Genomic DNA, 15,603 nt, shown 5'->3' with positions numbered 1-15,603 from the left:
GTTTTGGAGCCCATTTTGTCAGACACTCATTTTTGCATAACTTACGAAAAACTTAATTATTGCGAAATTGCAAACAGTATTATAAAAATTGCTTATACTATCTGATAGAAGACACTTTTTATTTTGTATTTATGTTTTTAAAGTTATATTTTTACCTTTCGTTTAGGAAATATTGTCTAAAAACAAAGTAGTATGTCGGTATCGGTGACCTTCCTCTATATTATTAGATATCAAAGAAGCAATGGTAACCCAATCTCTTGTGTTGGATAATATTTCATTATTTTTCATTTTCATTAAAATGTAAATCAATCCATTCTGTGATTAGTTTCAGAATAAACATCGTCCATATTAACGTATGCATTTAGTAAACAATAAACTAAATTCGAATCAAATTTAATATACATTTTCTTGAATTGAATTGTTTAATTTCATTGTTTTAGTCAAATTGATAATATATTGAGTAGGCGCGATACCAACCTATAGAAATAATTTAAAATAACTTGAATTAGGTGTAATTTGACATGAATTTAACAGTTATAAATTTAACAGGGTAAGGGAGACCGGGGTTAGTTGACTATAGAGGTAAGTAGAATAATCGAGGCTACATTAAAAACAAAACGCGAGATACGTGTAAACGTGTCTGAGCACGCAGCAACGACTGTCGCTAAATCTGCTGTAACATCTTGTTGCGAACACATCTATGATAGAAGTTATGCCATAATTTAAAAAAATCATCTAAGTAAATATTTTTATTCTTAAAGTTTTTGTTTTACAATCGTATATGATTGTCTGAGATATTTAATTTCTACTTAGATAGAGAGTAAGTGTAGTTCTTACTTAATAAAGTCCAACAGATTTTTTTTGTTTATGTGTCTTTGTTATCGTATATTGTTAATATTTTTTGAAAAATGAACGGATGGGGATAGTAGACTAATCACAGCATGGAACTGTATGATTCATTCAGTGACAACTCTTATAGTGCTTACTCAAAATTTTATTCCTTTAAAGAGATTTTCCTCAGTGGTAAATGTTATAAGTTTAGTTCCCTCATGTCCAATTTCGAAAATTAGGCTCATTCGACGTGTTTTTGCACGAAATAAACAAATTTTGCAAAAAGAAGCATTGTTTTGCCCTGCGAAGCGAATGTTTGTGTTTAAAATATATTCTTATAAAAGTTTTATTAATATGTAGCCAAAGATGTAGATATATATATAATAATGAAAAATAGACAGGACTCTCAAAGATGTAGCTTAAAATACATTAATCTTTATTTTAATAATCTTAATCGAATTACCCTGGTCCAGGGGCTAGTTGAATCAGATGGAATGCATTAGAAAAATGCATTTTTTTTCATATTAGTTTCCCCTTATTATTAAAATATTATTAGGTAATCAAATGTATGTAGTAACTGGTGTAGAATTCATTTTTTCGATAAGTCTCTTAATTTCGTCTGTAAAAATTCGAAACTGAAAAATAAATCTATTAGCCTCGGTCTCCCCTATATAAAAAAAAATGAGTGAAATTATATGTGAGCAGTTTGATATAGATTAGTGATTTTTTTACTTCTTTTAAACCAAAATTCGATTTATTTTTCAATATAGTTTCTTAAAAAGTCACTAACTTATTCAATTGTTCACGTATTAGTGCGTCTCTTCTTAGTGACATACGAATCACTGATTGTGAGTATATTAACGGATCTACTCGATGTTTATTAATCTTATTTTTATGTACTAGTTTTCTATACACACATTGCAAGTTTTTTTCGTTAAAAATTATATTTATGAAGGGGATACTCACTGAGATCGGTCGGTTCGGCCGGAGCGAGCGTTCTCCGGTCCTGTATCGCCGCTATCGTTGCTAGCCGTCGAGGCCGCGACCCGGCTGGCGAGGAGTGTCGGGGCACTCCGATAGATACTGCACGGACGATTGAGAGCGATAAGGGCGATAAGGGCGCATCTCACCTCGCTCGTGCCGGCCTGGAGCCGTCGCTCTCTCTGCCCACCACCGTCTGCGTCTCCCGTGCTTCTTCGACGTCCTCTTCTTGATCCTCGAAAAGATCCAGAAGCCCCCAGCCGCCGGCAGAGCGCATGGTCACTGGGTTCCCCCGTTTTCCACCCCTTCGCACTTCGCGTCCTCTCATCCTCCCACCTGTTCGCCATCTCTTTCTCTTTCAGTCCCGCTTCCGCCTCCTGCCTTTTGACTATACATTTCTCTCTCTTCATTGCACACACATGCGCATACAAAACGTCGACATATAAGCACTTACCCTTATACGACACGCATGCTAATTTCTTTTTGTTCTCTTCTCTTTCCCTTCTCTTTTCCTTTTTTATTCATTTTCAAAATAATAACTAAATTCATTTGCTTGTTCCTCTCATTTTCGTTCGTTATTTCTATTTCTCTCGTTCCTCCCCACCTTACAGCCGATGAGTTCCTCTTTCGCGTGGCCTATTTCGACATTACTCTGGTCATTCGTCTCCCTCCACCGAGGCGATTGTTGACGCCCCCATATTGTCTCTGTATCATCCATTCCCTCGCGATCCACCCCTTCTCAAATCTGTCAATCTTTAACAGAATCGACAGTATCTATCTGTTCAGCTCTATTCATTTTTTTTCTTATTCCACGTCAGTACAGATATTCTTTATTATCAGTAATCAATTTATGATTCTTAAATAAAACGCGATTATTAAATAAAATAAATAATAATAAATAAAATAAGCTTCTTCTATGATTTAGCTGAAATAGAACGAATTGAGATTTGTTGAAATTGAGAATTGTCTCGCAATTTTGTAATTAAATATAAATACGTTTCTACGCTCTTCTTGACATTGTCGAATATAGTGTAGATCCTTTTGGGAAACAAGTAAAAAAGAATGAGAGGTGAATCGGTTTATAATTTTCGTCTTAACGCATAACACACGAACGTAATCAAGATTCTCCGACTTCAGCCGCCTGGGAATGGCGCGATCCATGCGGAATTTACTTCGAGGCTACAAAGGAATGCAAAGCTCGCGAAGAATTCTCTATATGAGTCGTCAACGCCCCTTCGGGACTCTTTATTAAAACGGCTCTTATCGCATTCCAGAAACAAAGATAGCGCCGATATATTTGCGCGTCATCGCCATCTATTTTCGACATTCGCGGGTTCTGAACGTTGGTCAACGAAGAAACGCGAGATGGAAATTCTTCCACTGCGCGTGAGTGCGTTACGTTTATTAAGAGACAGGTAAATAAACGAGCCAACCCCTTTCACGCGGTGGACTTCCCAGAAAGTCGTTCTCGTTGCCAGTTTGCCACCTGTGGAGTCGAACGCGAAAGCAATATAGAAATTCCAGGCAGGAAGTGAATTCACTTGTTGATTTTAGGAAACTCCTGAGGAAAACACACGAGGTGCAACTTGTTGCTAAAAGAATCATCGCTAATCAGTTTTAGCCGTAAAGTTTTACATAGGGATGGATGGTGGGTGATTAACGAAGTAAGAGAATCTGGAGATAGGAGATTATCATTGAAATAACGAGAGCATCCAAGTAGATCGAATTGATATTGCCTAGGGTCAACTTCGTCAACGATCTCTTCGTTAATTATCTCAATTAATAAGTTTAGCGTTTAAATTGAGGATAATTTAAATTATATCGTTATACTCGCACGTGTATAAATATTTTTTATAACGTTACTAGGCAAAATCAAAATTCGTAGGTGATATTTTTTTAAATATATTTCCGTAGATCTGTGGAAGTATTGAAACGTGCATTTATTGTAAAGTACATTGTATGATTTGTAATATCAAAAAAAAATTAATATTTATGAATGAGAAATAATTAAAGTCCCCTAGGAGTTTGTTCCATTTTGAGGTTTATTGGCTTGATAATCTTGATAATCAACTTGATTTGGAGTTTATTTTAGTACAGCTTCATTTTTACAAAGATCCAATTTCACAAAGGACGAGGAGTAAACGACGATGTTCCTTACTTGTAACTCACATTATTCTATCAGTTTACAGTTCTGTTACTTTTTGAATAATACGTGCATAAAAAAAATAATCAGACTGTATATAGTTCACGTCTTTTCATCGGTTTGAATAAATCTTGTGATTGAATCCTACAATTAGCTGTCATCCGATGACATCTAACAGGATAAAAAATTATATTAATGTTCTACTTCTTAAATTTCTTAATATTAGCGTAACGGTATAAGACATTAGGTACAAAATCTTTACATGTTTACAAAAGTAACCGGGTTAAAAGAACTTAATTATAGATCTTTGAACTTCGCAGGTTAGGAATTAATTTCCCATCTTCTGATACCTTATTTCTATACACTGAAAGAAAAAATTAGCTGCATAATAGCAAATTAAATGGTAAAACACGGCATAACATTTTAATTGGCTGCTGCAACTAATTAAAAATGCTATGCCATATATTCAGCCAATCTTTTCTTTCAGTGTATCTTTTATATTATCTTATACTTTATTAAAGCACGCATCAAATTATCCATAATTTTCGACAAGTGGCACAGCAAATGCGTGAGCGTTATCGAACACAATAGGTGCCAAATAATGCATTGTACGGAAATGGAGAGGTTTTGCAAAAGTTTCGTCTCCTCCTCAGTATATAGACAGCGGGGGTTGAGAGAAAACGCGTAATTGAATGATGCGCAACCCGGGTACTCGATGAATAGAATTCAATGAGTCGACACTACCTGCAAATGTACGGGGACGTCGCGAGTTACGATCCGAACTCCCGCTCGACGTCTTCGCCACGAAGATCGACGCAGTCTTGTCGCGAATTTAATCTCCGAGGCAGCGGCTGCGGGGTGGTTTCTCATCCGTTCGAAAGTTCCGTCCATTTTGAGGAACCCAGCTAGCTTCTATCTGCGTCTCGAATCCGATTCGCCATTTTGCGTTGCAGCAAACACATAGATTCGTCGAGTCTCATGTCAAACGTCGCGTAGAGAAGAGATGAAATAAATTGTAAGGAAGTAAGAATTTAATCTATGTACGTTGCATTTCGCAAGGAACATTGCCGTTATACTCCTCGAGTTTTCACATAAAAAACATGGTTTAAAAGGGGGCAGGGCCCGTTCGATTCGCGTCACTTCTGCCCGCTACGATTTTTTCGAGATAGTTTGCCTATCGAATGACGTTGCTCGTGGCAACTGGCAATCGATCTCGCAGCACGTGCTAATTCACGAGAAGCTTTAACCGTTCAATGAGTTCAATCACGTTATCCCACAAAATCATTAGCCTTCATATCCCCTCATATCCGTCACATCCCCTTGATCGTGCTAGAACGAACGAAACTAAGTACATCAGTGAGATAATATGGTTGAGCATTGAAGTTTCAAGGTTTTCGATAAAATTTGTGTATTTTAGATTATGGAATAAATTCGCTTCTGCGGTAAATTTAGATTTCTTTTGATTACGAAATCAGATTGATTTGAATAAAAATAGCTTATATATAATTGAAGAAACGATTTTGCTTAATTTTGATTTAGCTAAAAATTTAGCTACATACAGATCTAAAAATAATTTTGTAGAACTCTCAAGCATGATGAGCGATGCTGCAAAATGTTTCGACATTCTAGCAATCTGTTCGACGTCCTATATAATTATTGAGATAGTGTAATAAAATTATTTCAGAGATTATTAAGCACTTAAAAGTAAGTTGATTATATCAAAAAGTAATCAAGCGAACTATAAATATTTTAAGCAGCGGATATATATAGGTTCCCTTTAAATTGCACGCATTCTATGAGTACGTTTGGCAGAAAATCAACATCTTGTAGATCGACAGTTGATTTCATATTGCGCGATTTTTAATCTCAAGGGAGAAAAGTCGAATTTCGATGAAAAGCGAATTCGATTTGCTCTCGATAGAGAGAGGGAGAGAAAGAGAGATGGACAAGCGCGCGTCGGGTCGCAATTTTTAATTTTTCAGACGATAGCGGGATAGCTTCCCACGCGCGAGATGATGTCGATTCGCCGCGGCATGGCGTCGATGGATTTCATTAACTCGAAGAACCCGCGCTTCGTTCAACGTTGAACGAACGAACGAACGAACGAACGGTGGTATGCGAAGATGACAACGCGCACTCTCGCGGTCGGTCTATCGTTCCGCTGAAAATCGTGGAATTTCTTTATTGTTCGCCACGGCATCGAGGGGTTCTGGGCTTTCCTTACCCCCCCGGAACGTCTCTCTCTCTAACTCCTCTTACCCCGGCGCCCTATCTCTTGTCCGCCACCTTCTCGTACGAGACGACGCCGTCACCCGCAGATGCTGCTCTCAACCCTGCACCACTATAATTAATACGGCAGCGAACGTTCTGGGAAACGCAGTCTCGTAAGGTTAATTCAATTCGCGCGAAACGTAAGCGGTCTCCGGTTTTTTCCAAGGGGTGTACTTCCTCGAAGGAGGTACGAAAGACTTCGAAAGGGCGCTCCTCATGCGCTGCAGCGAGAATGTTGCGGCGAATTGAGACTTTAATCGCGTTTAACGTCGGATTACTCGGCGTGAATAACATTTTTCGTTCAGGGGAGGGAAACATAATCAGTAGGTGAGATAATTAGGATAGGATAAAATAAATAGTAAAAGGTGATATATTGGATACTACACCAGGAAAAATGTTTTGTTCTATATGAACCAAAATTTTATTCTACCAAAAAAAATTTACTTGAAATATATTCAACAGAAATTTTTGGTTGAAATGTACGGAATAAAAATTGTAATTTTACGTAAATTGTTTAGTTGGTGTAAAAAAATTTTTTTGTTATCTATAAAGCAAAGAAATTATTTTGCAAAAGCAACTAAATTTTTTGTTACGGAAACAAATTATTTTATTGCTGCTAAAAATGCTTCAACTAAATAGTTTCGCTAAGGTCACTAGACTTTTTTCCTAGTGTATGACTGAAACATGTATTGATTGTGATAGTATATTTAATAGATAAAAGATAGAAGAGCAATAATAAGGATAGAAAGGATAGAGAGATAGGAAGTAGAGCAATTATAATAGTAAAAAAGCGTATGAGGAAGATATGGAATAAGGTATACGGAAAAAATATTAGTTGAATGAACTGAAATTCCGGTGGAAAATGAACAATCCAGAATTCTGGTTAAGCCTATTAGATTTCTGGTTAAATCTATTAAAATTCTAGTAGATTTGTCCAAGGAAATTCTGAATATTGTTTATCTAAACTACAATTATAGTAGATTCAGAATTCTGGATCGTTCATTTTCCATCAGAATTCCAGTTAATTCAACCAAACATTTTTCTCCATATAGGAACAATGTTTGTAAACCAGTCCCTTACTTTTAACTATTAAATGCTGAAGAGAATAAAATTTTTTAATATTTTTCTTTCGAAATCTTGTTCTCAAACAAGATCCGTGATTTAGGAGCTCTTCAACGAATCATTGCTAGTATATGTGAGACTCTACAAGATTGACATGCTGTATTTTGTACTCTCTGTTGTATGTCGCCGGGTAAAAATGAAAAAACCAGCTTTTTAGAGTCGGTTGGTTACATTTATGCCGCCGCGTGTTTTTTATCTTTATTTATAATTCACGTTCGAGCAGCGCACTTTACGAAAAAGAATTGGATGAAATCCGGAATTGACCATCGGTCTTGGAAACACTCTTGCCGTCCTCATGAAAGGCAATAAGCTCACACAATATCCTACGGCGAATCTACGAGCTTGTCGTTTATCTACCGCATCATTTCCCATCGTTTCTCTTTTTCCCCCCGTTTCTTCGTTTGCTTAAATTCAATCCATGCGCTGTCCACAGTGTCCACTTCTTCGAAAGCTCTTATCCCATCTTTTTCATCTCAAATTTTCGTAAATTCCGTAAAAGATAACTTAGACAAATTCATATTTTCGCGCTAAACAATAAACGCGATCGTAATGCTTAATTATTTTTATATTAATATATAACGCATTTTCGATTTTACAATACCGATATTTTACAGTATCGCGATAGAATAATATATAGAATAGAAACATAAAAATTTAACGAAATATGAATATAAATGTAAACGCGTAGAAAATTAAATTAAAATTTTTTTTATCTAAATCCTTTCTTATGCAAATATATGTATGTTCCATTCTCTCGTGATTCGTTGAACCTTATTCTTATTGCGTAAATATGGTTTCTCTTGAGAAAGACGCAAGTCTCGTCCCGCGGCAAAGCGGCGTTTATTAGCCGAAAAGTAAAGAAGCCACGTTTCTGCAAGAAGTTGCTAGGCTCGCTCGTTAGTACAGTAATACTAAAGAAATTCTATTGCCCTCGCTATCGACTATCACGTCCAACTCTTCTTCCCAGTCCGCAAACTTCATCGCTGAAGATATCTTTTTACTGACGCATTTAATCACGTTCAATACATACATAGATAACGTAGAGCAACGTAAAAGCAGATTTCATTGATTTTTCGACTTAAGCGTCTTTATAGCGATCTGCCTTTCTGATTTTTTTGTCATATTCACATGGTCTATCCTCAATATATCATATCGTGCATTATCACATCAGAAATCTGCGTAAATGAATGCAGTACAATTTGTTCGCTTATCCTTATTTCGTATTTTTCGCAGACATAGAGAGCTTCACTTTTTCTTTATTTTCTCTTTCATTAATTTGAGACTTCTTTTAGAAGCCTCAAAAGAAATTTTTCTATCGTCTACGGACTTGATTTCATAATTCACGCATATCTCACACGGACTTTCCTCGATTTTTTCACGGGAGATGGACAGCGCTCTGTTAAATGTATTTCTCGTGATGCGGCACGGTAACTCTCGACACGTGCGAACTGAGGGTGCAGCTCCGCAACGGAAAAAGAAAATGATCGATGCTTAGCTTAAGCCAAGAGTTACATCGAAAGCCTTTCTCTCTCCGACATTTTCCTCGGATTAGTTCTGCGAAGGTTAACGCCTGCCTCGTTACTTTAAGCAATCGCAGCAGAGCTGTGGAGTGTCTCCGCAGCTAAATCTTTCGAAGTTGTCAACGTTGCGGATAGCACAGACCGTACAGAATTCAAAGCTAATCTGCGAAAAAGCCCAGCGTGTCTAACGAGTCCTCCATCTGCTTTCACTGTGTCTTATTTTCCTCTAATTGCGGAATACTTAAATATAGGAATTAGTAAATGCTAATTAAGTATCAATAGTAATCAGATCTTAATGTATTCATTTCCTTCTGACTCGGTCCACAAATAATCACTGTCACAAACACTATGAAGGGGGACTTGCGATGAAAATTAAATATATTACGATTTATTAACAGATACATTATATACATCAACTTTTTTATACTCATTCGATCCACATATTAACGTTAACGTTGTAACAATCGTAAACATTAATCGCACAAGTTCTATTCGGTACATACATATTTAACGTATTGTCTTCTATTAATAAAGTTGTCAATTCATACTGCTAATCATGGTGAAAAAGGACGCCGCAGATGATACCATCTAAAACATAACGTCTTATCGTTTGCGAAATGATTACTTGACCCTGCTATAAATTTGTTCCAATTTGTTATACGATCATATTGTTTAGATAAATATGACTGAAAAGTTGTAAAAAATACAAGATAAAAAATTTACAGGAAAAAGATCTTACACTGAAAAAAGTGATCTTGCACACTGAGAAAAAAATGCTGTTGATTCAATTAAAGTCTATATTATACGGGCTATCACTAACATAAGTGATTAATTCACGCGTATATTTTATTGATATAAAGGCTTGATTATTGAAATAATAATTTCCTTTGTGTCAATAAAAATATACGTGAATTAATCACTTAAACAATATTTTTATTTATCTTATACAATATTTTTAATCACTTATGTTAGTGACAGCTTGTAATATAGACTTTAATTGAATCAACAGCATTTTTTTCTCAGTGCAGTTATAACGAAAATTATCGAAGTACGAAAAATAGCTAAAATAGATAAATTTCTAGCAAGTACTGCGATATTGGATATGTATTGCATCTAATCATATAGATGACAAAGATAGAATTTAGATTTGTGCTATAAATTGCGTATGATACATCATTTTCTATCAAATACAAAAAACAGCTACAATTCTAGCTGAAGCAGCAAAATTTTTTGTGTGTATACATTAACAGACAAAGTTATCAAATGCTGCAGCAAATTAGAAGGTAAAATACGCCATAGGATTTTTAATTAGCTGCAGCAGCCAATTTTTGATTGCATTAGCTTATCGAAATTCTATATTGACATTGCAGATAGGCTGACGCAAACAAAAATTGGAAAATTGGTTAACGCAATCAAAAATTGACTGCTGCAGCCAATTAAAAATGTTTTACCATCTAATTTGCTGCAGGCAATCTTTTCTTTCAGTGTGTTGTAGAAAAATGTTTTTAAATAAAATATCAGTAAGAAAATTACACGTTGAATCAAGTGAACCTAAACAGACACTGTTAACAAATAAAGCATGTTCTTTGCATGTAACAGACATACATACGGATGCGAATGTTTGCAAGGATAATGGTATAATGTGGCCGGCGGTTAGTTGCGCTGGTTTCTGAGATCTCATTATAATAATGTTTACAGATCTTTTTAGTTGATACGGGAAACGATACCACGGCGTAAAGTACATCGCTCTCGCTACGTCTTGGCTCTGAAACATAATCCAATAGCGCTACTGTAAGCCGCAAGATAAATACAAGTAAGAAACTAATAAAATGTAAAAAGATGTTACGCGCAAGAGCATTGGGAGAATTAGGTGTATGCTTTAAGCGCCTTTTCTATATCTGTAAAAAGACATGAAAATGCATATTCTCAAGTTTTAATGACACATGGTTGTATTATGCATCCTTTATGTTCTTATACTTGCTTTTAATGAAATATGACATAGCGAAGATTTTATTATAGATCTTAAATTTTTTTCAAATTCCTTAAAAATATTTTACGATTTTATTTTTGAGAATGAAGATTGAAATATTCCTTATTCTGAAAACTATTCTGTTAGATTAGTTATTTCATTCATTTATATCATATTTCTTTTTTCTTTTTATCGAGTCTTCTTCTATATATTTTAAAGTTATTGCAAGCTAATTAATATATTTAATTATGTATCTCTTTAACATACCTCGATGACGAGAACGTTCGCCGCCCAGTTACTTAAAAACAACTGAATTACTGCAATAAACAGTTGTGTTGCATATTTAAATTTATCAGGATCATCCTGTAATATTGACATATAGGTGGTGATAGTTAAAATGTTTATATACTACAGTATGGCAAATCAACTCATTTACCATATATTTAAATTGTTTTATAAAATTAAAATCCTACCATTTCAGATTCTAAAAGGCTGAAAATTATTGTTAATTTTTAGACGAAGTGAAAAAAGATTTATAAAAACTTGAGTTTATCTTGAATAAATGATGACTCAAAATTGCAAGATGAATTAATAATACATAAATAAAGAAATAACTTAAATTCTTACCCCTGCTAGTTTAAATCCCACGAGAGAAACATTGTACGTACTGCCGAGCAGCTGCGTTAAAAAAATGCTGGTGGTCAGGTTCTCGACTTCTTTGCAAAGTCTATTCAAACAACGTCATATTTGTCGATTAATTAAATCACTTTTGCAAGCAAGAAATCTCTTGTTAATCGTCATTAAAAGACTCGAAAAATTCAATAAGTCAATCGCCATCAATTTTTTTAAACAAGAATCATCTTTATCATTACTTACTTAAACATCGTCTGATGATAGTATACGCAGGCTTCGAGATTAGATTTCGCGTGATTTTTCGTGTCGTTTCTTTCACGAATTATTTCAAGCGATTCCATGGAAGCTGAACATGATCCTTCTGAACGTACTCGGTTGGGATCGTTTAGATGCAAAATTCGCGTATTAAGGACTTTGAAGTGGCCGCAAATGGTCAGGACAAGCACCGGTCCAACCGTATCCGCACCGGCGCAAGTGAGACCGACGTGTATCATGCTGCATAATTGCGCGATATACATTATTTCGTAATAAGGTGACCGATGGACTTCCACCGGACAGACGTACGGCAGGGTTCGTATCGTCGCGTTTAACGCCTCATCGTACTGTCCCATGAAGAGATTCGCCAAGGCGTAGAAGAAAATCGTGAAAGCGCAACTAAATAGATAGTAGTAAGTCAAATGTCTCGTCGGTTTCACGTAATCGCGGACGTGCTTCTTCTCGGTCGCGTTTAACGTCGTCCAGAGTTCCTCGCAGATTGCCAATAATCGCTGAAACCTACTCCGAAATAAGAGGAGAATCGTGAATCGCGCTTGTCCACCCACGAGGGAGAGTATCATCGCGAACGACTCCATCCAAGTGTCGAGGTAGACTGTGTGCAACACGAATTCGTACGTGTACAGACCCGCGTATGCGAACAGACAACCGTACGCGATGGCTCTAAGGATGTTTTGCGAGCTCGATTGATGGATACTCCCGTTTTCGTAGGACACCACTCCGGAGAGTCTCAGCAGCGCGATGTTCACGCGGATGACACTCGCGAACGAATTGTCCGATACCATTCTTAACCGGGAGTAACCGAATGATGGACTGGCGAATACAATAGACACGAGAACTCGAATCTCAGCAGTGTCGACTCAATCGAATCGCGATGAAATCGCGTCCGTCTTTTGCCTGGAAATCGCGAGTCGGAACCCCGCGAGCATCGGTAGATCGTCTATAGAATTCGTGAGAGACTATAGAATTTGCACCTGCGCAAGTCTCGAGCGTGGACACGAAATAGCGTGTCTGTGCTCTGTGATTATTTGTGAAATAATTAATTATTCCCGCTGCGAAAAGCGTCCTCCGCAAATTTGCTGGCGAACTTTTGCCGACAGAAGTATCGGCGAGCGAGCACGACGAATGAATAATTGATATTTATCTTGAAGCTGAGATTGAAGTTACGATGGCGTGACGATGCAGCGTGCAATTCTGCTCGAACAGACGGGTTTAAGAAGTTACGCTAAACATAGGTTTTTTGTGTTCTTTCTTTCCTTGCGTGGAATTAAGAAAGACTGTCGCGGTGCTTGAACCGAGAGGGTTTCATGCGCGTAATTTGATTCTCTAGGGACATTATTTTTATCTTTTTATTATTTTCCCTTTTTATTTTAATATTTACGACACATTTGAGTTATGGGAATAGCTGAGTACCAACTATTATCTTTTTTTCTTAAGCGGAAAAGAAAAAAGCGAAATTTTTTGTTTTAAAGGAACAAATATTTTTCACTTTTCACGTTTCCATTTTAAGGAAAAAGTTATATGATCTTATTAGGTAATAAGTATTGTGGCGAAGAATGGAAGAAGCCTCGATATTAATTAACTCAATCGTTTTCATTAGTATTAATGATTAATGTCAATGCAATTGTTTTTATATTTACAGCGTTTTTTAGAGCTTGGTACTTCCTTTTTGTTTTTTTAAATTTTTTAAACTCAATTTTTGTACGTTCTACGAATATTTCCGTTAATCCTAAATATTGCGACAACAAAAATATAATAATAAAGGAAACAATTAAGGCCGGTTGTCACAATTTTTAATTAATGATTTTTAGATAAAAGTGGATGCATGATTTTGAAATATTATATAAGTTACTTACATCTTTTAGGTATTAAAAAAATATATTACTCTTGAATTCATCATCGTATGAATAAGTTATTTAATTTTAAATAAAGCTGCAAAAAAATGTGACAATTAACCCGTGTTCTGGGTTGATTGTCATACGTTCTAGGATTGGCAATTTGTTGTGGACAACACACATAAAAAATACAACTTTTATTTTAATTTCTATATTCACGATCTCAAGTACAGTTTTAAAATGTCACGAATCAATTAAAGAGCTATATTAACATCTTATAAGATATATTACTTACAAGACGGTTTTAAAATTAGAATCGATTATGAATACCGACCTAAATCTATTTATTTTGACTTGTGTTTAGGGATTGTAAATGGATAAAGACTAGGTATCTAATGCGATTTGCTCAGCAAGTAACAGCTCGACGTGAACGAGAGTCTTCTATGATAAATTACTAACTGAGTCAAAGAGATCTCAAATGTTTAATCTTCGTTGGTAGTGCAGCCTAAACCAATAATCGAAAATGTGCCACATTAGCATACAATCTATTTTAATATTTTATCAATTTGTATTGAAAATATTATTACACATTTATACATTAAAGTAGCCATCAACAATTAAATTTCAATAATCGTGTAAAAAATAAGGTGCTTTGCAATATTAGAAGTTCAAATTTCTTAGTCACGTTTCTTAAAATTGTAATTTCGTTGAATTTAATAAGAATTAATTAAACTTAGTAAAAATTTAAACATTTATTTAATCTGATGGCGGTAAAATATCGATTTTATTTCACGACGCAGTATAGACTTCCTAGATGGCAGCATGTCGATCTAATAGCGTTATCACAAAACGTTCTATGTCACAAGATAACTAGGCCTTGTTTTTGTACTTTTTTTAATAAAAGAAAATATTACAGTTTGATCACTTGGACTTAATGAGTCTTCAAGTTCAAACTCAACACACTTATTCTGTGAATACTTATGTACATTTATACATATTGTATTCATTTATATCATACATTTTTGTGATTTTTTCATAAACGTTTGAAACAAAAAATTAAAAATTATTCAACTTAAGACGATTAGGTTAGGAACAATAAAATAATACATGACTCATACACATATTTGACAATGAAATATAAATGGAGTAAAATAGAAAGAGTTAATCTTTATCTACGTTTATGTGTTTAAGAAAATTATTAATTTTTTAAATAAAAAAGACTATAATATTTAATAATACAGTAATAAAAAATATAAAATATATATAACGCAAAAAAATTGCACAAAATAGTAACGTTCATTATTTATAAAAGTCACCATTAATGAAAGTAGGGAGGAAACATAAGAAAAGTAAAATTTATAATTGGAAGGCACTTTTATTTTTAATCTACTTAACTTGTAATTATCTTTCATAATAACAAATTAGTAAAGTGAGTTATTATGTTATGCACAATAGATACTGCTAATATTAATATTATTATGCGGCGACAAAAAAGTACATTAAAGCGATAATATTAGAAGAGCTTACATTTCCAACATCATTAATCTCACTCGAAGCTCAATCTCCATTATTCGATTGTTATTCAAGAAAAATCCACATTGTTTATTCTCCTTTATGCAAAACGTCTATTTTTTTCCCCCTCGAAGAAACCCGATGCTAATCCATTAGCGATAAACGAGAAACCCCTATACATTAAGAGACATCGTATACCCTAATCAGCACTGCTGATCAGTTAGTGTCATTAGCACCCTCAAGAGTATCTTCCCCACTCGAGACTCGATATAACTACAACCCCTAAACCACCTAAACTCTGAAGATAGGCGACTCTCGTGTGTAACGTTTACGGAGCGCTGGCGTCTCGTTGGGACACGTTGTCCGGCTATTTTCACCAAGTACGACGCTCGGCCGACGGGGAGGAACGCACGCCACGGGAGCGCCGTTTCCCCACCTTGCGCGCGCGCAACGACCGGAGGGAGAGCCGTCAGTCGTCCGAGGGTGGGTTCGCGTTTAGCGGGCGCGCTTCGA

The 15,603-nt window shown here is 35.5% G+C and overlaps 2 protein-coding genes across 2 annotated transcripts in view; both read right to left on the bottom strand.

The window, feature by feature from the left end:
* The window catches only part of Vmat (Vesicular monoamine transporter), a 22,641-nt gene extending 20,618 nt beyond the window's left edge, over positions 1–2,023 (bottom strand). Inside the window, exon 1 of the mRNA XM_018508090.1 lies at positions 1,798–2,023. The gene's annotated coding sequence lies outside the window, so the exon portion shown is untranslated. The remainder of the gene's footprint in view (positions 1–1,797) is intronic.
* Positions 2,024–9,405: 7,382 nt separating this feature from the next.
* On the bottom strand, positions 9,406–12,528 carry LOC108761328 (odorant receptor 49b). Its single transcript, XM_018507783.1, has 5 exons — positions 11,714–12,528; positions 11,465–11,564; positions 11,105–11,200; positions 10,478–10,633; positions 9,406–9,456 (listed from the first exon to the last, which is right to left on the bottom strand). Exons 1-5 carry the CDS (start codon positions 12,526–12,528, stop codon positions 9,406–9,408), a joined length of 1,218 nt encoding a protein of 405 aa, XP_018363285.1.
* Positions 12,529–15,603: the final 3,075 nt, after the last annotated feature.

Source organism: Trachymyrmex cornetzi, unplaced genomic scaffold (assembly GCF_001594075.2).
Source record: "Trachymyrmex cornetzi isolate Tcor2-1 unplaced genomic scaffold, Tcor1.1 scaffold248, whole genome shotgun sequence".
Classification (NCBI taxonomy): domain Eukaryota; kingdom Metazoa; phylum Arthropoda; class Insecta; order Hymenoptera; family Formicidae; genus Trachymyrmex; species Trachymyrmex cornetzi.
Note: the sequence above shows the minus strand (reverse complement) of the source record. Positions and strands in the feature narration are given on the sequence as shown.